The following is a 25,352-nucleotide window of genomic DNA, read 5'->3' on the forward strand; positions in this document are numbered from 1 at the left end:
ACTACCCTAAACAAGAAGATATTTCTTGACCATATTAACCAACTCGCTCCTGGATTCTTTCATTAGAATTAAATGTGTCTCATTTTTTAAAAGAAAACAGCTGTCTGCCACAATGTTTTCAGTGTAAATCCAAGAAACACGAGTGGAAGATTTTAGAAATCCATCACATCAGTAAGCTCATTCACTTTTCTACCTTGTAATAGTGGAATCTCAATCTGAACAGACTTCATTTGTTTTTCCTTCTCTCCTGTCTATACCAGGAGAAATCCAAAGGTTTCTGCAGAAAAAGCTTGAATTGCTAGGTTGTCCATTTGACAAGGGCCCAAGGATGGGAAAAAAAACTATCAAGATTGGGAAAGACCACCATCGGGAAGTGACATCACAGCCAGCAGTCCTCCACTTGGAAGTGACACCACATTCTCCATAGTGCTATCAGGCCTTCTTTGATTGCTTGAGACAACAGAGATGGAGAGAATTCCTAGAGTGGCATGGAGGAAGTGATGTCACTATCTCCAACTCCACCCTCCTCAGACATCATCCTAAATATCTCCCAGTATTTGCTGGACACCAATTACTACCTGCAACCTGGGCAATAATTACTTTAAGTAACCTTGTGCCCTCTACGCCAGGTACCAAGAGATGTTGTTTTCTGCTTGCATATCTCACGTTCCTCATTAACTTTGTGGTCCTGTACACTCACCAGTACAGATGGGACCTTCCTTGGTAGAGTTGCCCAAGGGCCGCTCAACAGCTGGGACAAGCCATGATCTGTCCCTAGGGAACTATAACTCTAGGACAGGAAGCCAACCATCCTCAACAGAGGATACACAGCACCCTCATGAAATTTCAGCTCTCAAAACTGTTGGGGAAGATGGCAGAATGAGAGTCATGACAGTCAAAGTGATATGAACCCAATCTGCTTTGAGAACAACTGTATTCAAATGGAAGCCAGGAACCACTGCGTGGTTCAACATCTTTTCAACATGTAACAATGATTTCCTCCAACGGCAATCCACAGATTAATGCCTTGTTAGGGTTGAGAATAGATTTAACAGCCTGCCGTATGGTTTAAATTAAAAATAAAGGCCTCCCATCATTCAGTGCTGCTGAAACTGTTCTCAGTTTGGAGCGTCCACCTTTCAGCGTCAAAGGAAAGGGGGAGCGCAGAACATTCGTTTTCCTCTTGGCAAGTTTTGGCGGGAGCTGAAATTTCTTCTCTGCGCCCATCCTTGAGCGTTCAAGTTAAAAGTGAGAAGCCACGTATGTCTCTTGCACAGTGAACGCCGAGGGGCTCAAACCCCTGACAGCGGTTTATTGGATTCCCTTTAGCAAGCAAATATTTGTTATTAAAGGTAATGTATTATAATGGCCACGCAAACAGTAAGGAGCTATGTGTGTTTGTGGCCAGGAATTTCTCTGCAAGAAATGGTATTTTTTTTAAGTGATTTGATCAAGATGTTTCTGGGCTTCCCCCCCCCTTTTTTTGAAGTTCAGTTTATTGCAAGCACATGGGTCTGAGATATCATCTCAAGTCACGGCCTCTTGGGGTGACCTTTAAAGACTCTTCAGGTTGGGCACAGGACTTTCAAAGATAGAGAGAAATCTGCCTGAAGGAAGAAAGACCAACAGGCATAAGAAGTAGGGCAAACACTTCACCCCACCCTTCAAAAGCTCCTTTTTCCTTGAGAACTTCAGTCTAACCATTCTTGGTCTGCACACAAAGTTGTACATAATCCCACCTCTGCCAACAGTCCCCTCTCCCTGTTGTTTATATAATCGAACATACTGTTGCGGGCTTCCTCGCCTATGGCAGCCATTTGTTGCCAACTGTTCAGTGCCTGCACCCACCATACTGCGTCCCGATTCCAGTGGTGCCCGTGGGTTCAAAAGGCTTGGGGGGCCCTGCTCTAAGGCTCACCTACCTCACAAGGTAAAATGGAAAATGAGTAGAATCATGTAAGCTGTTTTGACTCCCCATTGGGAGTCACGCTGGAGAAGAAGAAGAAGAGTTTGGATTTTTACCCCACCTTTCTCTCCTGTAAGGAGACTCAAGGTGGCCTACAAGCTCCTTTCCCTTCCTCTCCCCACAATAGACACCTGGTGAGGTAGGTGGGGCTGAGAGAGTTCTGAGAGAACTGTGACTAGCCCAAGGTCACCCAGCAGGAATGTCGGAGTGCGGAAACACATCTGGTTCAACAGATAAGCCTCTGTCACTCAGGTGGAGGAGTGGGGAATCAAACCCAGTTCTCCACCTGCTCTTAACGCTGGCTCTAAAAGGGGCCACTGCTCAGTAGATGAGCCTCTGCTTTGTCGACAGAAGGTGCCCAGTTCAATCCCCATGTCAGGATGTGCTTACCTTTCCAACAAAGGAGCCAGGCTAGGGGCAGGGATTCACATCTCGGGGGGGGGGGGGGCGCAACTGCCTTTACCTTCTGATATGTTAGTGGATCTTTCCCTTTATTCTCTCTGTCCTTTGATGCTTACAACTGTAGCTAACTAGGAGCGACCCTGGCACCTTCCAAGAAGAAGGGGGTGGAAGGAGGCTGAGAGCTATAACTGCACTGGCCTTGAGAGGCTCATCTCCCAAACATCTCTCTTTCCACTGTATCATTCTCACATTCCGTGGGAATCCAGGAGGGAGGATTTATGGCGGGAGCTCTGAGGGGTTAAAGACAACTGTACTTTCATAGTCATTCTGAAATCCAGGCACTTGCAGGGATCAATAAAGACTTCTGGTTCAATATCCACTTATTGTCTCCAGTCCCAAGATCTGACACTCTGGCATCTCCAGTAAAAAGGACCGGGAAGCAGATAAGGGGAAGGGCTTCTGCCGCCCAGGGACTTCGGGGATGTGTGGGAAATAAATATACAGTACATAAATAAACAGTTGCCAACCTTCAGGCTGTGGCTGAAGATCTGCTATTACGACTGGTCTCCAGGAGACACAGATCAGTTTGCTTGGGAAAAACAGCCGCTGTGGAAAGCTGACTCTGTAGCATAATTCCCCTCTGAAGCCCTGCCCCCTCCAAACCCCGCCCTCCTTAGTCTCCACCCTCAAATTCCCAGGTATCTCCCAACCCAAAGCTGGCAACCTTGACCTGAAACCTGGAGAGCTGCCGCCAGTCTTGAGAAGACGACAGCGATGTCAATGGTCCCACTCAGAATAAGGCAGTTTCACGTGTGTGTTTGTGTGTGTGCGCGCATATGTGTGTGAATAAACAAACACTGAAAGCTTACTTGTGTCCCAGTTCGTGTGCAATGGTAAACGCCAAATTCAATCCGTTGTCTTCAGCAAGGACGCATTTCCTTTTTGCACTGCAGATCCCTCCAAGATAGGCAATTCCTGCCGAAAAAAAGAAAAGGGTTTTCATTGATACCAGCTGCTCAGATCTTCCAAACGCATGGAAAGCAACTTCACAGAAGAAACAAAACTCTCCAGTAATCTTGAAGTAGACAAGCCAACGCTTTGGCATAGCATGAGGAAGTTCCACATGAGGAGGGAGAGGAAAGGGGGTTGTAAAATCATGTCAAAAGAATGTTTAAAAATTACTTTTGGAATACAAGAACTCAAGGGTAGCATCATGCGGTGAGGATGATTGGAAACAGGCTCAGGACAAAGGGTCGGATCCAGCCAGCTGTTCTACTAGGGGAAAAGGAAAGAGGAAGTCCCTTTTGGCCACCAAAGAGGCTATGGTGGAGATCATGGGAGCTGAGCAAACAAACACCATGTGTGATGATAAACCAAGGAATTGGCCAAGATTTAGCAAAGGAGATCGCTGGATCGGACCCAAGGACATTCTTGGTACAATGTATAATTAAACTGCGGAATGAATAATCTTCAAGAAGAAGCAGTAGCTATTAGGTTAAGTGGTTTTTCCAAAGAGGAGCAAAGCGATGAAGTAGAGGTGCATCAGTAGTTATGATGCATGGTAAAAACAGAACTTCCACAATGAGATACAGGCTGATTCATAGATGCTGCATTTCTAGAACTGAAACATGGCCTGTCATGGTATGTCACCTGAAAGGTGAAACAGGGCAGGCTGACCATCAGTACAGTCTTTGGCATACTCGAGGCCCTTCCGCACATGCGGAACAATGCACTTTCAATCCACTTTCGATGCACTTTGCAGCTGGATTTTACTGTGGGGAATAGCCAAATCAACTGGCACGCAATTGTGAAAGTGGATTGAAAGTGCATTATTCTGCATGTGCGGAAGGGGCCTCAGAGGCTCAGGTCCATTTGCAGAGACGTATCCCCAGGGCAAGGGGACCCTTTCCCCCTGACCTGGATGATCCTGGCTAGTCCCATCAGATCTCATCAGATCTCAGAAGCAGGGCTGCCCCTGGTTATTACAGTTATCCCTTCCACACTGCGACTTCCCCGTTGGCATTAGAAATTAAATGAGAATTTGGGGGGAATTTTGCGGAAGCCACAGTTGACACGCGAAAGCCAGCATGCATCAGCTGCAAAGCCAGCAGATAAAAGAAAACTTTAGAAACTCGGAAGTGCACGAAATATATGTATAATATTGTGTAATATCAACTGTACTTGGGTGGGAAACCACCAAGGAAGTCCAGAGGCAGGCAATGGGAAATCACCTGTTTGCCTCCTGCCTGGACCTGGATGGTGTCGCCTAGGCCAGCGTCATCAGGTCTTGGGAGCGCCAGGATACAAAACAACCCCACAATTTGATCAACATTAAATAAGGAAAGGAACTCTCTCTGAGAAACTTTACCTCAGAAATTTCACCACAGACATCTCAGACTGAAATGGCGTCCCCACACAAAGCAAAAGAGATGCGCAAGGGGGCTGTCAAGGAGAGGAAGCCTCCTTTGAGGAAAATCCCCACCTTGAGTTAGAAAATGGCGGGTCCTGGTTAATATTGGGACAGGAGATCACTGAGGAAGGGAAGGGTTGCTGAAGGCAAAGGCAAGCCACTTATATTGGCCTCTTGCCTTGAAAACTCTGCGGGATCACCACACCACACATTTATCACCACCACCCAAAAAACAAAACCCCGTTTCCCTACAGGGGATAACTGCCAAAGTTCAGATCAGCTTCTATAAGGCTCAAACTAGTCAAACAACTGACCTCCAATGCCCACCTTACGCTGGTTAATCATGGTTAACCAAATTCTATCTGGATAACTACGGTCAGAGACGGATGAAAGCTCTTCATCGCCTCTTGATAATGTTGCCTATCATGGAGACTGGCAGATTTCTTCTCTGCATTGAGCGAATGATGAAAAGAGTCTCTGCAGTTTGAATTTTAGGGCAGGGGGTATACCCTTGCGTGTGCCATTTCCCCCATTCTTGTTTCCTAGGAGATCCTTTTCAGAAACAGTAGGCATTACATGCCAGGTACACATTTCAAGAGCGCACGGACGACCGGCACGATCTGTACCAACCTTGAGGCTGTTTTTCTAATTTTAATTAGGACTTTATTTAATTCAGTCTCTGGGGTGGGGGATGAGAACCCACAGACCCTCCAATAAGAGCTTTTTTAATTAATTCAAGCTTAGAATTTTTCTTTTTAAAGCTAAAAGACAAGGGATCTATTTTACTGGCAAGCAAAGTTGCTCCCACGCAGAGGAGGCCTGGGGTTCAGCTTGTAATAATTCGAGCGGGACAACGAACCCAGCTGAACTGTACAAGGACTGTTCCTTTCCCCCCACCCCGAAATCTTCAAAGCAGAAAACATCTTTGTTGATCAGGACCTTCAGGGCAAAGACTTGGGTTATATTTGGAAGGCAGGAATAGAACTATAATGGGGTTTTTTTTCTGATCAAGAGGAGTTAATTCCGCTGAAAAATCCGTGCTCTTCTCAAATGGCACCTGAGGGTAAAGACAAGGAGTTCTTCATCCCAATTTGCCTTATACAGCACAAAAGATACTGGATCTGACCTCTCCTGTTAAGTAAGGAGAGCCAGGCTAGAACGGTGGCGCTGCCAATGCTCTTTGTCTGAACATGAATCAGCCATCAGAGTCATCTGGGCATAATAAGCCACCCCAAACCTTAATTGGCTGGCTGGAAAGGGGGCAGATATTTTTGGGAGCGCCAATTAGGTAGAAAATCCTCCAGCTTTTGGCCATAAGCTAAACTTTAATTAGCAAGATAAACATAATGCGGGGGCCTCTCCATGTGGCCGCTTTCTGCAACGTCGGAAGGGCTGTTCTGTAGTTTCCAGGCCACAGTTGGGGAAATTTTGGCTCTCATTCAGTGGTGTGCTAAAGGAAAATGAGTGACCTGCCCATAATTAAGAAGCTGCTGCAGACAGATGACCAAAATACAAGCTTACATCAGAATTTTTAAGCTTATATGGGCAGGTCGGTTATATTCAGATCACAGCCACGGAGCACCGCTTCTGCACAGCAAAGATTCCATGTTTGTTATTGGGGAAACTGCCTTCAACGTGGCTGAATTGAGAGATGGCGAAAAGATTCAAACTGCAATAATTCTGTTATTGCCAGGGAATTTTCACGGCCACAGAAGCAGCACCATATATTTATTTATTATCCGATTGACATCCACCCCCGAAGGGCTCTGAGCGGCGTACAGGATAAAACAATTAAAGGTCATAAATAACAGTTAAAACAGAATTAATGTAAAATACAAACAATTAAGCAGCAAAAGCCTAACATTAGATGGCAACCCGGTAAAAAACTCTAAGCCCCTGGGAGGGGACCAGGCACAACAGATAGTGGCCCAAATAAGAGGGTACACATAGAGGGGGGGAGTGTGGGAGGCAATCAGAGACTGCTCCCTACCAAAAGCCTGGTGTAACAACTCTGTTTTACAGGCCCTGCAGAACTGTCCAAGGTCCTGCAGGGCCCTGATAGCTGTAGGGACAGTGTTCCACCAGGCAGGGGCCAAGGCTGTAAAGGCCCTGGCCCAGGGAGAGGCCAGCCGCATCACTGAGGGGCTGGGGATCACCTGCAAATTTGCCTCTGCAGATTGCAGAAGCCAAGAAGGGACATATAGGGAGAGACAGTCCCTAAGGTATTTTATTATTTTATTTTATTTCAGCTTTCAGGTCAAATGTGGTGCTGAGCACAGGGAAATATTTTCTCTCGTCTTCATCTGTCTGAATAACAGACTTGAGAAACTGCCAGAGATGCGGTGGCAGACCCTGGCGAGGGAGGGGTTTTCATGTAGGAAGGGACCTCCACATGGTATAATGCCATAGAATCACCCACCCAACCCCCAAAGGTTGGAATGGTTGGCAATTCTACCCAGGAATCAAGAATAAACCCCAGTCAATAGCCCCACCAGTTGTGGAAAATGGTTCAAATACATCATCAAGACAGTGGAGGAATAATATCTTAAGCCAGGAGGGCGGGGGGGGGGGGGGATCAGCTCCAACCAATCTATATCTATAGACACGAAATTCCACTCACTGACTGATTCATCAACAGAACTCAAAAACCACCGAAGCCGCACATATGAAATTTGGCACACCTGTTCCTTACGTACTCCAGGTGCTCACTAAGAAAGGATTTCCTAAAATATTCACTTCCACTCGATTTATTACCTATTTACTGTTTTCACAGCTCATCTCTGGCCATCTGCGTGAACAATCTAAGGGCAACCAACCCCTCAGTCCACAGACATGCTGCACGAACATTGTAAGGGTGACAGTTAAACACCACCAGGTTCATGTCCTTCACTGTGGTGCATCAACTGCACTCTAACACCGCCCTCCACAACGAATGCGAACCTATCCCTTCTGCTGAAACCACTACAGGGAGAAGAAGAATTAAACGCAGATAGCGCTTTACACACTGCATTAGAAAAATACAACTACAGGAAGCTGCTGCAACATATGAGCAAACCAACCCCTCAGTCCACAGACAGGCTGTGAGGAAATATGCTGCATGTCACCCCAACGTTCACAAACAGGCTGCAAAGAAGTATGCTGAATGTCACCCTGAAGTTAACAGAAAGGCTATGAAAAAGTACTCCTCCTCCCACCCTCACGTTAACAACACCACTACAGCCAAATACTATCAAAATAGATTACAAACCACACTACCACCTTGGACTATGAAACATTTGTTGGGTTTTGCATATGGACATCAGATTGATTACTGTGGAGACAAGTTTATTGCTCTCAGCCACCGATCACCCTGTGCTTGGTGTCATGCTCTGAAGTGGTGGGATGAGTCCCCAGGAATGTGCTGCAGTGGTGGTACAGTCCAGCTCCCTGCCCTTCAACCCTACCCTGAACCTTTTCACAGCCTTCTCGCTCATCAGCATCCAATGGCAGAACACTTCCTTTCTGCATCCCGAAAATAAAACGGTTGCTTCCAAATGACGTCTTCTGGAGCCAGAGAAGTGAAAGAGCAATAACACACTGCATTAGAAATAGACAGCTACAGGAAGCTGCTGCAAAATATGCGAAAACAAATCCATCAATCCACAGACAGGCTGTGAGGAAATATGCTGCATGCCACCCGAAAGTTCACAAACAGGCTGTAAAGAAGTATGCTGCATGTCCCCCCAAAATTCATAGAGAGGCTGTGATGAAGTATGCGTAGCGAAGCATGGGTGCCCTGCTAGTGAATTAATACACAAAACCTAAACAACATCCTTTTTCATAACTTCTGTCCTTCCTCTCTAAAAAGGGAGTGGATTTTGAACAGGTGAACCCAGGAGAAGCCAAAATATTTGGAGCTTCAGATTTTTTTCCCCAATTCGAAATGTACTGTTAGTCGCTGACCAAAGTCGTACAAGATTTAATGTGTGCAAAAGTCTCAAATGTCTTAAAGGTATGTCCAAACACACTCGTCCGACTGAGTCACTGTCCTAAACACAGACTAAACCAATCCACTCATCCAATCCACTATAACTTAATGTTCAAAAGCGCCTCTCGGCAAGAGCATCAAATGCCCAGCAGAAGCAACACCAGCGCTGGTTTTTAAAGAGCTGGATGGTTCCCCCTCAGAATTGTTCCCTGTAGGCAATTGCGTAATTGCAGCATGTAAATTCTGAGGCTGGGCTTGGACATATGGCGCTATCTCGCCTCGAACGGCAGAAACTGCACACAACTGTAAAATCTGGGTTTCTCCCAGCTGCCACATGTAAACACTTTGCAGATGCTGACTAGGTTGCCAGTTAATGAGGGCTCTGCTCAGAAACATCCTTGGTTTTCTGGAGGAGGTGTCGCACAGCGGCTCCGTCAACCCATTAATTGCGGAAGGGAACTATCAAAAAAATAAAATAAAATAAACAACCAGCCCGGAAAGATGTAAACCCTGATGTCGTTTCCCCTCAATTAATCCTCTAATGATACGAGTAGGCCGACAGCGCCGAAACTGTCATCTGTCCTGTTCACAAGTTAATGAATGAGTCACCGACAGGCTGCTGTTTTGAATCTGGCGAGGGAGATTCTCATTAGGCTGCAGGGCTTGGGAGGGAAAACCTTGTAAAAAATAAGCAGGAGTCTTGGGGTACCTTTGTCCCCTTCCGCACATGCAGACTAATGCACTTCCAATCCACTTTCAAGGCACTTTGCAGCTGTGTGAAATAGCCAAATCTACTTGCAAACAATTGTGAAAGTGGATTGAAAGTGAATTATTCAGCATCTGCAGAAGGGGCTTTCGACTTAACATTTTATTCCAGCAGATGCATTCGTGGTAGAAGAAGAAGAAGAAGAGTTTGGATTTATAGCCTTCCTCTTTCTCTCCTGAAGCCTGGAACTTTAGAGACCCGTATGCAAAACCAAGACAGGTAACATCTGCAGAGGCGGATTTTGTTTGTCCTAACTCTGGTTAGTCATAAGGAAGCCCGTTTCTGGTTTGGATTATGACTTCATATCCATGCAAGGAAACCAGGGACCCTAGCAACAACTGCATTTGTCACTGCCGCTAATTGAAACCACACTGTGAATAAACAAGTCCATTATAAATTCTGAACTACGTATACAAGCAGGCTTCCAAGACGTGGCCTGAAAACTGGGCCTTTAGCAACAGGACTTGTGTCGGGGAGTTTCATAAGAGGCCAAAAGTATCAAATGTCCTAATCCCAAAATCGATTTTGCAGCACGGAAATGCGTGGGATGGCGTACGCTCAGTTCTGGGCCAGTTTCTCTGCTGCAGATAGTGACAAAGGACCTACTCAGGAAGAGCAACCATCAGGTATGGCGGCCAGACAAGTAGGCCGACAGCGTGAGCCAGCGTGGTGCAGTGGTTAAGAGCAGGTGCACTCTAATCTGGAGAACCCAATTCGATTCCCCGGGTTCGATTCCTCGATTCCCCACATCTGGCACTTGAGTTGTGGAGGCTTATCTGGTGAACTAGATTAGCTTGTGCACTCCCAACACATGCCAGCTGGGTGACCTTGGGCTAATCACAGTTCTTCGGAACTCTCTCAGCTCCACCTACCTCACAGGATGTTTGTTGTGGGGGGGAAGGGAAAGGAGCTTGTAAGCCACCTTGAGTCTCCTTACAGGAGAGGAAGGCGGGGTATAAATTCAAACTTTTTCTTCTTCTTCTTCCCCAGGCTCTGCCCACAAACCTATGGGAGTTTCCCACCCTGGAACTGGGAGCTCTATCCCCCACCCCTCACTGGTGGCCAGGAGTATTTATTTAAATTATCTGCTCCCTGCTTTCCTGCAATGAAACCAACGCAGTTTTCAAAAATTAAAACCAAACAAAATACATAAGAAAAAAACCCCTCTTTAGACCACATTTGTAAAAAGTCCCTCTTTCAAAGTTCAACTTTCCATAAATTTGTGAAACTCCAACAAAGGTGGAAGCATTCCTGATTTTCTGGAAGGGTAGCCCACAACGGTGGAACAAACGTAGACCGTGTCTAGGATACAAGGACAGGTGTGCCAGCTTGTCTTGCAAAAGTCCTTCAAGGGCTTGCTCCCTCCATCATGCCTGGGGTTTGAGAACACCCACCGCTGCCTCTCCAGAATAGAGTCCATCTGCTCTTAACCCCTACACCACACTTATTCCACACAGCACAGACAAGATTTCTTAACCCGCCTAGTCTGGTTTATGGATGTGGTACCCCTTGGTGAGACAATTATTCTTCAGATAGAAACCCCACGGATCTCGAAGTTTTCAGGCTCTGAGCAGGCATGTTATTTTTAGAATCGCATGCATTGAGCCGCCGTGTTGGCAAAGGTTCGACTCGATTCTGTACTGGTCTGGAGGAAGCCAAGTTGGATTACCTCAGCGGAATGATTCAGAAGGCCTGAACTCTGACCTGATGCTGCGATGTGTGGTTTGAAGAAGAGAGGATGACTCTGGGTTTATAACTTACTTTTCTCTCCTGTAAGGAGGCTCAAGGTGGCTTACAAACTCCTTTTCCATTCCTTTCCCTACAACAGACACCTTGTGAGGTAGGTGAGGCTGAGAGGGTTCCAAAGAACTGTGACTAGCCCAAGGTCACCCAGGAGGCTTCATGTATAGGAGTAGGAAAATGAACCCAGTTCCCCAGATTGGAGTCTGCCATTCATATGGAGGAGTGGGAAATCAAACCGAGTTCACCAGATTAGAGTCCACCACTCTTAACCATGACATCATCCCTGTTGTCTCTTTGGTGAAGTTTCTCAAAGTAGTAGTTAACTCACAGGGGCAGGTATTCATCTGACTTCACTTTCTTGAGTGACCCGTCAATGCTGCTGCACACCGATAGTTCCAGCCATCAGTTCTTGGGTGGGTGGGGGTGGACTTTCTGTTGCATGTGTGTGTGTGTGTGGGGGGGGGGGGTTGTGTTGGTTTTACACCAAGTGCTGAAACATCCCTACCGCCCTATCAGATCTGGAAAGGAACTGCTGGCTAAGGATTCGACCTCATAAGCATTTCCCTCTGAACCCAGCAAAAAAGCTTCTACTGTGAGTCGGTAAATAATTCGAAGGCTTTAAAAAACCGAAATGGCTGTGTCAATGAAGGTTCTAAATTACATTCTGGCGACACACCAAAACCCGTGGAAGAAGGAGTAAAAGAACAATACTAAAACGGCTTATCTTGAGAATCTGCAACTCCGCAATCTTAATAGGCTTTGGAGACAAATGATTTGTGCTGTGTCTTGAGCCAACTTGTCTTCTGTTGGCAGAGCAGAGAGTTTGATCCATTTCCCCCAGAAGGGAGTTTGAACATGCTGTGTTGAACAGGCCAAGAGGTTATAGTTATATTGAGACTGCTGAGCGGTGCCAGGAATCGGAGATGTGCAGAGGTTTTACATTCGCTTTCCTGCTCATTGCAAATATTAAGAACCGTTTTGCTAGGTCAGTTCAAACTCAGTGTGATCTAGCACAGTTAAAAGAATTGCAGCCCTGGGGAGAAAGAGAAAGAATGTGCCATCGGGCAAATGCCTAGAGTGGCCAAGTTGCGGTAGGGGAAACCCCCCCCCCCCCACATGAGCTTCGGGTTCCAACCACTGTTTAGAGGGGGGGAAGGGATTAAAAAACATGCTGGCATCAACAACTCAATGTCACTTCTGGGGCAAATCCAGAAGCAACAGCGATAGATCTAAGAATCACTGGAAAAGTTATAGTTTTACTACAGAGTATATATATAAATTCCCAGAGCTACTGCCATCACTCCCAGAGTCTACCAGGAAGTTATATCATCACACATACAACACTGAAACCCTACAACTGACTAAAAGGGGACCGCTTTCTAAAAAGCTCGGGGTATGCTAAGGTAAGTACTGGCAAGCTGGGGTAACCTGGGTGATGAAGGAGGAGGAGGAGGAGGAGGAGGAGGAGGAGGAGAAGGAGAAGGAGAAGGAGAAGGAGAAGGAGAAGGAGAAGGAGAAGGAGAAGGAGAAGAAGGAGAAGGGAGGAAGAGGAGGAGGAGGAGGAGTTTGGATTTATACCCTACCTTTCTCTCCTGTAAGGAAACTCAAGGTGGCTTACAAGCTCCTTTCCCTTCCTCTCCCCACAACAGACACCTTGGGAGGTAGGTGGAGCTGAGAGAGTTTGGAGAGAACTGTGACTGGCCCAAGGTCACCCAGCAGGAATGTAGGAGTATGGAAACACATCTGGTTCACCAGATAAGCCTCTGCCACTCAGGTGGAGGAGTGGGGAATCAAACCAGGTTCTCCAGATCAGAACCCACCTACTCTCAAGACCTGTTTGAGAGCCCAGATAGCAGCTGCCAGTCAGAGTAGACAATACCAACCTTACCATTGGACTGATTCATTATAAGGCAGATTCACAGGTTGGACTGAACTGGGATTTTCTGCACACAAAGCAGTTCAGTCCAAGGCCCTCATGGCAACCCCTTACCTTTCATGTGCTATTTTCTTCCTGTCAAAAAGAATGGCACAAAGGGGGTGGGGGAACAGCTGCGAAGCAACAGTGATACCGAGCAAATATTTGGAGAGGCATTTCTTGGGAAATCTATGAAACCGGGTTGCATGCGCTGCTTCTGATGCGAGCAGGGAAACAAGAACGCATGTGCTGCCACCTCAGATTGAAGAGCAGGAATCCGGCAGGAACTTTGCTTGGCTGTGCCCAGCTACTGAAGGCGGCGCTTGGAATGCGGTGCAACCGAGTGCCGAACATTTCCCAACAAATCTCCGGGATTAAAGGCAATGTAAACAGCTCCTGGGCAGACACACCAAATTATGCTGAACACATATTGTCCCCGATGGTATACAACCAGTTGCTGCGACGGCTTTGCACCTGTCTGAGACCCGGCCAATCTGCATTCCTGATTCTTACAAAAACACCCTCACGCAAATAGCCTCCACGAGAAACAAACGTGCCCCACGATTCTCAGCTTAGCTGGTTCAGAATTTGCCCCTCCCCCGCAAAATCCTCGCCACCATCATCCAACTAAAGTTGGGAGTTCTAGAAAAAAGGATGCTTGATCCCACAAGAGTAATCGGCATCTTCACATCCTGGTACTACACTGTAGTACCAGAACATGTAATTCCAGTACCAGTACCAGAGAGTCGGCATTGTGTAGAGGTCAAGAGCAGGTGCACTCTAATCTGGAGAACAGGATTTGATTCCCCACTCTGCCACTCGACCTGTAGAGGCTTATCTGGTGAACCAGATTAGCTTGTGCACTCCAACATATGCCAGCTGGGTGACTTTGGGCTAGTCACAGTTCTTTGGAGCTCTCTCAGCCTCACCTACCTCACAGGGTGTTTGTTGGGGCGGGGAAAGAAAGGAGATTGTCAGCCCCTTTGAGTCTCCTTACAGGAGAGAAAGGGGAATATAAATCCAACCCTTCTTTTTGTGAAACAAATGCAAGGATATTTTGTTTTCTCGGAACTAGCTAGAACACAGTAGTTTGTTATACGCTGATTTTCTAAAACTGGCCAGCGATTATTGAAGCAAACGCTTCACGTGCCCTTCAATTTCCTAAGCTCTAGTTAGGGGCAGGGAGAGGGGTCCCGACCCAAACCAGACAAATTGCTCTGTTCAAAGCTTGGTGACGCCAGCAAGATCGCCGCACAAAAGTCAGCCCTTTCAGCCTGCTGACCCAGGAATAAAAGTACAAACATTCATACTAATTCCAAACTAAACAAATGGGAGGGGGAGGGGGGAGGAGAGCTTGAGAGAGAGAGAGAGAGAGTTCAGATCTCTAGTACTGTTTGTTGGTTTCTATCAAAAGCTGAAACGGCACGGATAATAAGTATGTCCCCAAGCTCAGCTGACGATTTGCCAGGTGTAAGTGGTTTGTTAGCGACAAAACACACTCCCTGCCTCAAAACACCCTTGTAAAACGTTGGCTGTACGCCAAAGAGCAAAATTCCACGACCATCCATATTTGACTAATGAATATGTCTGCGGAGGCTCTTAGAGGTACATCAAGAAACTGGCAAAAGACCAAAAAATGGGGGGAAACCCACTCCAAAAGAAAGAAATCAGTATTCAGATTTATCTCAGCGTTGTGATTATAAGGAGGATTTTATAGTTCTCCAACAGCAAAGCTTTTGGGTTTTTCACTAGACTCCTGTTTTATTCTGAACGACTACAGGCTATTAGCCAAAATGGTACCTGGGAAATAAAAGCGAATAAACACAATTTTCTGGTAGTCTGGTAGGTCAGCCCAAAGAATCCAGCTTCGCCTGATCTTGTCAGAGCTTGGGAACACTGCAGGGGTGGTGGTGGTCTGCTCTTGAATGGGGGATCTCTGGGATTCCTGTGCAGAGGAAGGCAATGGCAAAATGACCCCGGCTTGCCTCTTACCGGGGGTTGTCATGAGTCAGTTGCAACTTAACAGCACATTCTTCTTTTTAAAAATCTGCATTCGGGCCTCACTACAAACATGATAGATTTTAGCAATGCACCACTTCTAAATGTTTGAAGAGGAAGCAAAGACGTTTGGATTTGTACCCTGATTTTCTCTCCTGTAAGGAGTCTCAAAGTGGCTTACAAACTCCTTCCTCTCCCCACAATGAACACTTTGTGAGGTAGGTGGGAGTGGCACTCCAGAAGTTCCCGTATCTTTATGGTAAAGACCATAGAGACATGGGGAAAATTATACTGTCAATGCGAAGGCCATTTTTCTGGCCATATTTCTCCTCCACAACTTTTAGGGGGTGGGCAACCAAGGTCAAGAGTGGGGGTTAAACAGTTGTGAGTGGGGAAACAGCCAACCTAAATGAGGCAAACACAGAAGCATGGCAACCAGCAATATTTCTGCCTGTCGGTGATAATTCTCTATTTCTTACGATGCCTGAACGCAGCCTGTTTTGCAAAAGCCGGAATCTGACTATTGATTATGTGAATGTGATTCAAAATGGGATTTCTTGCAAGCTATATTATGTACTGTCCTGTATAATAAAGTTATTTACAATGCCAATAAATGGTATTTAGATTTGGTTTAGTCAGTGGTGGGATCCAAAAATTTTAATAACAGGTTCCAATGGTGGTGGGATTCAAACTGTGGCGTAGCACCAATGGGGCTGGGTGGGGCATGACGGAGGTGTGGCCGGGCATTCCGGGGCGGGGCATTCCTGGGCCGGGCTGTGGCAAGGATGCAGCCGCTGCGCCAGTCCTTGGGCGGGAAACGAATGCACACAGGCGCAGGCTGCCAATCACGCCTGTGCACCTCCTGCTAGACTGCTTCAAGTTCTGCGCGCTACTGCTGAGAGGAGGGGCGTAACTAAGGCAAAAATCACCAATTAGTAACCCCCTCTCGGCACACACAAATAATTAGTAACCTACTCTCGGGAACCGGTGAGAACCTGCTGGATCCCACCTCTGGATTTAGTGCAGCCCAATCTTACGTTTGTTCGGAAGTCAATTCTGCTGCATTCAGTGGGCTTGCCTTTCAGGGAAATACAGCTCTGAAATTCTTTTGGAAGGGACTATCTGCACCTTGACCCTTCAAGGGCTTTTCAGGCCTCCAAAGCAACCAGTAATTGTTTTCAGCCTACGCAAGCAACCTTTCATTTCTGCTAGATTTCTCCCACACTATACTTCGGTCCTCAGAGGACCTCTCTTTAAAAGCTCAGGCAACGTCCAAACGCGATATTCTCCAAGAGTTGCAAATCTCTCTGTGGGACATCCCGCCCCCAGATCTAACTAGCCTGTGCTATTCCGTCCACATCTGCCTTTGAACAGACTTCATGCCTCGCACGCCCAGTAGCGGGGAAGGATTCCAGAAGTCCTTGTTGACATTTGTTTGGCTTCAGGTCCTTCACTGGACATCGGTCAAGTGTGTGCCTTCAAGGCCTGTCCAACTGCATATAACATTGCCTACTTTCGGAGATATGCAAAGCGTTTAGCCGTACGGTAACAATGAATGGGAATTCAGCTCTCCGGCTGCTTAGACAATAATTTGTTTGTTGATGCTCTTTGAAGCAGCAGCTAAAAATGTTCAAAGATTCAACCAAAGCAACGAGGGCTGGGAGGGGACCCCAGATCACCTCAGCTGCTTGGCTGAGGATAAAAGAAATAATAAAATTTGCTAAGCCCTTTCTAGTCGTTACATTTTTTGGCCTCAGCTCACTGTTTGACGGCCTGCAGCGGGCATATCTCAACCCTCAGTCCAAATCCCCCACACCCAATAGACACTGTGAAGCGGTGCAAAGAACAGTCAGACCTTCATAATAAAGAGCGGCCATGCCTTAAAACACGGTCGCCATTGCGGGAGCTGGGAGCCCTACGAGGGCTGTCTGCCCAGTCGTGGGCAGGCAGCAAGGTTTCCCTGGCCCATTCGTGCATGCACAAGGGCTGGGGCAGCCTCAGGGCCCGCTCTGGGCATGCGCGGAGGCTGGGCCTTGGCGTGGCCTGGATCTGCGCATGCGCAGAGGCCTGTCGCCACCGAGCCTAGCTCTGCGCATGCTGACGTGCTCTCACAAGGCATGCAAGAGCACGTCATCGGAGTGGGCCAGGCAGGGCCTATAAAAGGGCCTTGTGGTCGGGGCCCACTCTGCTCCAGACAGCCAAACGTTGCCCACCCACCCATTCCCTTTTTAATTTGGTTGTTGTTGTCATAGCTGTTTGCGGGTTGCGCATGGGGGGTGATCCGCTAAAAGGGGGGAGCTGAGGGAGCTCCCCTGTTACTACACCTCCTTAAGAGATAGGGGTGGAGCCCCTCTGCATGCAATGGTCTGTGAATGTTCTCATGTGTTTATGAGGCCTTTCACGTTCTGGTACTACACTGTGGTGCAGGGGTGTAACGAGGCAGCCCTGGGCAAACTGTAGCCCTGGGCAAAACCTGAGTTGGATGCCCCCCCGTCCCGGGTGGCCACTCCACCATGACCAAATTTTTTTTGCACCAGGACATTGGTGCCTGCAGGGGGTGCATTTTTAGACATATCAGCACCACAATTTCAGCATATCATCAGGAGACTGTCCTTATGCTACTCCCCAGGTTTGGTGAGGTTTGGTTCAGGGAGTCCAAGGTTATGGACTCCCAAAGGGGGTGCCCAATCCCCCATTGTTTCCAATGGGAGCTAATAGGAGATGGGGGCTACAGTTTTGAGGGTCCATAACTTTGGCCCCCCTGAACCAAACTGCACCAAACCTGGGGGGTATCATTGGGGCAGTCTCCTGATGAGACCCTGAAAGTTTTGAGACTGTGCCTTCAGAAATGTCCCCCCCCCCCAGCCTGCAACCCCCATTGACAGCAATGCAGAAAACTCAATGCAGAACAAAGATTCTTGGGCAAATTTCTGGAATGTTCCTGCAGGGGGCGCATTTTGATGTATCGGCACCAAAATGTCAGGGTATCATCTGGAAACTGTCCTTATGGTACCCCCAAAGTTTGGTGCAGTTTGGTTCAGGGGGTCCAAAGTTATGGGCCCTCTTCTTTGCTAAGGAGATGGGGGCTACCCTTTTGAGGGTCCATAACTTTGGACCCCCTAAACCAAACTGCACCAAACTTTGGGGGTACCATAAGGACAGGTTCCAGATGATACCTTGACATTTTGGTGCCAATACATCAAAAATGCGCCCCCTGCAGGAACATTCCAGAAATTTGCCCAAGAATCTTTGTTCTGCATTGAGTTTTCTGCATTGCTGTCAATGGGGGTTGCAGGCTGGGAGGGCACATTTCTGAAGGCACAGTCTCAAAACTTTCAGGGTCTCGTCAGGAGACTGCCCTAATGATTCCCCCCAAGTTTGGTGCAGTTTGGTTCAGGGGGGCCAAAGTTATGGACCCTCAAAACTGTAGCCCCCATCTCCTATTAGCTCCCATTGGAAACAATGGGGGATAGGGGCACCCCCTTTGGGAGTCCATAACTTTGGACTCCCTGAACCAAACCTCACCAAACTCGGGGGGTCGCATAAGGACAGTCACTTGATGATACGCTGAAAATTTGGTGCCGCTAGCCTAAAACTTGCGCCCCCTGCAGGCCAAAAATGAAAAACCACTAAAAATACCCAAAAACGAACCCAGCATTTTGATGCCCCCCACAAGGTGATGCCCTGGGCAGCTGCCCACCTTGCCCAATGGGCATTACGCCAGTGCTGTGGTGTCTCTTACCCATTCTAGTGCTACCTATGGAGTCTGATACTACACTCCGTGTCTTTACCATGGAGATTAGGGAAAATTCCTAGAACGTCACCCAGTAAGGACATCACATCCTCCTCAGCTGGCACCCTCCAAATTGCCCTTTATAGGCTGAGGCATTAGTTTCAACCTTATTTTGTTATTTCTGTCTCACATACCAAGAAGGCATGTTCCCAGTGATTCTTCTTATACACACCACCACCATTTCGTGGGACACACTTTCAAGCTTCAGTGTGTGTGAATGTTGCCAGTCAGGTTTTGTGCAACACCACTTGGAATATGCCATAGGATGGTCCGGGCTATACATCAGACTTAATGAATTTGATGGTTATAGTCTCCTATTGCCAATTTCATTGTTCACTTACGCCTGCCCGTCTTCTAAGTTTTTAAGCTTTCTGTTTCCTTTTCATATCTTATCCCATTTCCATTTTGTCCCTACACCTTTCCTGGGTTTTCCATTTTTCCCCAGCAGATTCATTTAGATAAACATTTCTTGTTTTAATATATTTTGTATTTTAATTGGTTGGATTTTATCTACCTTTTGCTGGTGCAGCCGTTTTCTCTGAGGGAACTGAATTTGGTCACCTGGAGATCGATATAATTCTGGGACAGCCCCTTGGCAGCCCCCATTTAGAGCCCTTTTCCCAGAGAAGTGGAAACAAGGGGATACCTCTTGATGCTCATCCTTAAAACTGAGAAAGGGTAACATGCGAACTGGCCCTTATAAAAGGGAGCTCAGATTCCAACACTCCACGCAGCAGCAGCAGCAGCGGCGGCGGCGGCAGCGGCAGCTCATCTAGTCTTCTTCCACAGGATATTAAGAGCAAGATGCTGCACTCTCCCTGTTTGGCTGGCTTGGAGGTAGCGTGGCTGGAGCAGAGCTTTCAGCAGGAAACAGGAGACCTGATTCAAGTCACAACACGAGAGATACAGCCTGGGGGCTGTCGGGGGCAGACTGCAGACTGTTTAGCTAGCTTTTGGGGTGGGGGTGGAGGGGGCTCGGAGGACGATACTGGAGAAAAGCAACCCCTTCTGCTTTTCAATACCATGGAGGGGGAGAGCTGCCGGTTCTTTGCCTCCAATTCCAATGCCTTTCCCTTCAAATCCTTCCTTTTTTGAAAAAAAAAAGGGGGGAAGAGATCCAGTCGTCCTTTGGGGCTGGGTAATCAAATGAGCCAGGACACGGCGAACGCCAGCAAACTCTTTTCCAGCACCAATGTGGTTGTTCTGCTTCTTGGAGCAGCTGGCAAAGGTCTTATCCCGCAAATGCATACTTACATACTTTCCCCCCATTTTTGAGCTCCATTCAGCCATTATGTAACCTTCCGAGCTACCTTGGCAGTCAAATCCCACTCCCCCCACAAGCAGGCCATTCCAGCAATGACTCTCAGCCAAAATATAAATGCAAGCCTTCTGGTCCCGTCTCGCTCCAACAAGCAATAGGTTTTTTGGTCTTGTTTTTGTTTCCAAGCAAGTTATTTCAATTTCTGCAGAACCCAGATCTTCAGGGACGTCTGGGTTAACATGAGGTGAATGGAGAACGTGCATAAACACCGGCTACCATGGAGAATGGTAGAGCCACAAAAAGAGTGACCTGTGCGCATTCGCCAATCGACAAACGGTAGAATTCTATCTCTCTCTTGCATCATTTGGAGCCATGATGAAAATAAAGGGCCTGGGAAGTTCTGCCCGGATCTACTAAAAGGGCCAAAATGAGACAGGGGCCAGTGAAGGCACAACTTAACAGGCCTTCCGTGCTGCCAGCCCAATGCCAACATAACACCTGCTTTGTTTCCGGCATGCAGAGCTTCCTGTCAGTTGCCCTCCAAATCAGAATTTTCTACATTACAAGAGGTCCCTGGAGGTACTTTTTGCTCAAACCAGGAGTCAGCCAGGTTAAAAGCAGCAGGGACATCTGGAAGCTCACGTAGTTCCAGCCTAGTTGACGTGTTGAGAATGAACTATACCGGTGATGGCGAACCTTTTCGAGACCGTGCCCAAATTGCAACCCAAAACCCACTTATTTGTCGCAAAGGGCCAACACGGCAATTTAACCTGAATACTGAGGTTTTAGTTTAGAAAAAACGGTTGTGATATCAAACATAAATAACAGCACTAGATTCAAGTAGGCCGTAATTGCCGTAATTGCGACGGGGCGAGCTCTGGAGCAGTGAGCGGCAGTGCCACACCTGGCCTGATTGTGTGATGCGTGTAAATGAAGAGGGGGAGCATGCTCCCTATATATTAAGCAGCATGCAGTTGCCCCAGCCTTCTTCAACGCCTGGAGCAAACTGAGCTGGTGCTATCGCTTGTTCAGGAGAGTCAGGCCAAGGAGAGCACGAGAGGAGAATTGCTTGGTGGTGATACCTCTGAGATAGGGCATAGTAGCTCCCTCCTTAGCGGACTCGCTGGGGAGGATTGTTTGCTCCAGTTATGGCACTGAAAAAATGCAACAGGGGCCGTTTGGCAACCCAAGTGGCGCAGGTTCTAGCAAGGGAGGAAGCAGAGAGCAGATCTTTAGGGATATGGGCTGGTGGGGTATCTAGACCCTGGACTAGATGGTATGTTGCGGGGCATGGGGTACGGTCAATGCCAGACCCCTCCCTCACTATCCAACAGGATGCAACTCAGGCATCGGGGGGCTAGCACCAGGAAGGGGGAACCCCTGCTGCAGCTTCATCAACTCCCTTGCCTGTTACGGCCTTGCCATTGGCTGTAATGTGGACAGGTTGCAGTACACCTGTGCACTTGATGCAGGGCATGGGTAGCCAGGGTTCGGCCTTTGTGTGCCAACCTGCCCTAATGGGGGGGACCTTTCTCTTATTTTATTCCCTAGTCTGGGGCTTATGGTGGCGGGCCAGCAGTACCTGGGATTTCAGGGGTCCTGCCAGTCGCCCCTATACACCGGGGCTTGACGTACATTTTAGCATCCTTAGAACAGCCGGGGGTGGGGGGGGTGAGTTGATCTCCGGTCCCATTATGGCAATGCCCATAATGCCCTGGCTCGGAGAACATGATTCATATGAGCCGCCAAGTGCCAGCCCCGAGCGGGATAAGCCACCGCAATTAAGGCGAGATATTCCCCAAAACCCCTAAACTAGTTATTGGAGTGGTCTACACCATCCTTAATCCACTGTTTTTTCTCTTTACTAGAGTCCGTCACTCCCAGGTCACTTTCAGCCTCCACGCACCGAAAAACATCAGTAACATACTCATCTAGGGCCCTCTCCCTAATTTTCTTAGGGCATCGGCGGGCGCGTCCCATGAGAGCAGGTTTCGCTGGGACCTGATCCATAATCAAACATGGATGGTGATAGTTCACGCCTTAGCAAGGAACCCAGGAGAGAGTGGCTCCCAGACCGAAGGGGCTCCTGGCAAGTCTTTGGGCAAGTTAACTTGTTGGGATTTTAACAAAGGTGGTTGCTATAGGCCAAGATGTCCATACGACCATATGTGTAGTAGGTGCTTTGCTTCTCATCCGTGTACCCAGTGCTCCAAGGCCTCGGCTCAGCAGCCCTTTTGGGCTGGCCAGTCCCCTGGCGCAGAAGTACGCAAAAGGAGGCTGGCAGCCAGGGGGGATCAGGGTCGGCTCCGAAGCCCCAAACGTGCCTCCCCTCTTTTTATCCCTGGTCCCCATGCCGGTTCGGTTGTCGTCTCTGGAGCAGGCCTTGGCAGGCTACCCCCTCCATGTGGAGTGCCTCCAAAAAGATTTCACGGAGAGTTTTAGGATTCCTTATGTGGGTGACTGGCGGGCCACTACCGTGCCCAATCTAAAATCGGCCAGGAATTTTCCCAACGTAGTAAAAGAGAAGGAATGTGCAGCAGGCAGGATTGCAGGGCCTTTCCCAACGCCTCCGCTACCTTCCCTTTATGTGTCACCCATAGGAGTGGTCCCCAAAAAGTCCCTGGAGGAATTCCACATGATCCAGCACCTCTCTTACCCCAGATGGGGTTCAGTTAATGATTACATTGACCCTGCTTTATGCTTGGTTCGGTATGCAACACTGGCTCATGGTGCTTGCCGCAGAGGCCTCTGCAATTCAAGTCCGACACCCCAGCAGTTAGGGGGCCACAAAGGGCAGGTGCCCCGGTGGCCCATTACCTCTCCGTCCTCCCCAATAGGGATTGGGGTTGTTGCCGAGGTCAACCAGGGGTGCTAAATGGATGGCTCCTCTTGCTTGCCCAGCTTCTGCCTTAATAATAAAAAGGGCTCCGGCCCATTTTAATTCCAAGACGTGTCCTGTGGTTATTCACCAGATGAAACCTCTGCACATCTGGGCACAATATAAACAATGGTAGCAGCCAGAATAAGGAATGATCACATTTGAAGGTCTCCCTCAAAAAGCCCAGCAATCTTCAATCTTGCATTGGTCAGGGGAATGACCCAGAAGGAGCAAAACCCCAAAACAAGGGGGAAACAATGGGATTTCCCAGCTCTCACTAACCGTGGGGCTTGTGGAATCTTTGGGGCCACAATTGGGATCTCATCAGTACTGACATCTCTGTCTCAGAGGAAAGTTATCCTCGCTAAGGGGCAGGACACCAGTGCAGTTTTACAGCAGTTCTATCGTTCTGCTTTCTTTTGTTCTCTTTAGCGCCTAATAGAAGGAATGGCCCTGTTTTGTGTTTCCTCACCTAAACACCAAGTTCATGCTGAACAAATGCTGTGTTAACAAATAACAGAATATGAAGCACGGCTGGCTACTCATTTCCCCAGTTTTCACAATTTTCCAGTTGCATCAACTGAACAAGGTCTCCTAGACATTCCAGCCACCCCGTGTTCACAACCTGACTGTCCACAGAATAACAAAGTCAGAAAACATGTTGCAAGCTAAACTTTTTCTTAAAAAAAAGAAGAAGTTATGAACAGAGTTCCTAAAAGGTAGAATGTGTCTTCCATCAGGTTTATTTTAGCACACAGATTGCCCCAGCCAGGTGCTTTTCTGTAGCCACATCTGGACCCAGGTACACAGCTTAAATACTTCCTCTATGGAAATATGGTTTCTATTGGGTTTGAAGAGCACAAGATCCCTTGTTTTTGAAAAGCAGAGATTCAGTGGCAATCTTGGGAACACTGAAAACAGAGAAGATATCCTTCCTCTGCGATCATGTTTATATCCTTTATCTCCTGCAGTGGTGTAGTATAGTGGTTAAGAGTGGCAGACTCTAATCTGGAGAACTGGGTTCGATTCCCTGCTCTTCCACATGAAGCCTGTTGGGTGATCTTGGAACTGTCACCGTTCTCTTTAAACTCTCTCAGCCCCACCTATCTCACAAGGTGTTTGTAGTGGGGAGAGGATGCGAAGGAATTTGTAAGCTGCTTTGAATCTCCTTACAGGACAGAAAGGCGGGGTATAAATCCAAACGTTTCTTCGTCTTTTGTGAGCCTGTTGTAATTTGTGAATTATCTCTCTAGTTCCTCAGCGTGAACTCTTTTTCTTTCAAGCTCCCAGCCTGAAAATATGGAATGTGTTGTTTGTATCAATAACCAGTCCAGTTTTCAGGCCGTCTAACAGCTGGTTAACTTCTACTGAAGTAATTCCTCACCTTATGCATGAATATACTTGTTGAATGCTTAGGCATGACATGAGCCAAATGCCCAGCCTCAGAAACATATAGAGCATGGATGGGTTTTAAAACTTTTGCACCTGTCTAGAAATATAAAGCTCGTTTTTGCAAAGTAGCCATTTTTGTTGTTTCGTGGGAATTATGCACATCTGCAAGTGTGAAGCTAAGCCTGAATTTGAAGATCTCGAGTGGCAACAATGAAGGGCCCATTCCATCAATCACCAAAAGATGGCTGCATTATCACTAGCCTTAAGTGTAATGCACGGCTAGCGATAATAGATTCTGTTGGAGATTTTTACGGCATCTGAAATGAACCGTTACCATTGTATTGTATACTAGTTGCTTTACTGTTTTAGATAATGTTGAAGCCCCCTTGATTTCGCGAGGGGAAGAGTGGCCTAGAAGTCAAATAAAATAAATTAAATAGTCTTTGTTGAAAACTATGGTTTCTAAACTGGCCAAAAACTGAAGCTCGTTTGCAGTGCAGACCAACTCAGAATGTTTTAGCAAACAGTGGTCTGTGGGAACAATAAAAGAGGAATGGATGCAGGAGTCAAGTTCAGATCTCTAGGACTGTTTGTTGGTTTCTGTCATCATCCAGGGCAATTCTGCACGATTTACAATTCACCTAGATGTTCAGACCTGCTATGGAATAAAAACCTTTGTTGGCATTTGGATGCAGAACTACTGATTAGCTGTAAAACATCTCGCTTGTTACATCCGGCAAATTACCATGTACTTTTCATTCAAAACCTTCAGTTGTGTTACCTGGGCTCTTCGGCCCTAGGACATTCCACATTTACTAACTAATAAGCAAGATTTCAAGGCAGCAACAGGTATTAAGCATG

General features: G+C 47.4%; 1 protein-coding gene across 1 annotated transcript in view; it reads right to left on the reverse strand.

The window, feature by feature from the left end:
* ADAMTS17 (ADAM metallopeptidase with thrombospondin type 1 motif 17) overlaps positions 1-25,352 on the reverse strand; it is a 153,141-nt gene that overhangs the window by 85,376 nt on the left and 42,413 nt on the right. The window contains exon 8 of the mRNA XM_048482169.1: positions 3,238-3,343. Coding sequence (XP_048338126.1) covers positions 3,238-3,343 — 106 coding nt within the window. The remainder of the gene's footprint in view (positions 1-3,237; positions 3,344-25,352) is intronic.

The sequence above is a fragment of the Sphaerodactylus townsendi genome, linkage group LG17, assembly GCF_021028975.2.
Source record: "Sphaerodactylus townsendi isolate TG3544 linkage group LG17, MPM_Stown_v2.3, whole genome shotgun sequence".
Lineage (NCBI taxonomy): Eukaryota > Metazoa > Chordata > Lepidosauria > Squamata > Sphaerodactylidae > Sphaerodactylus > Sphaerodactylus townsendi.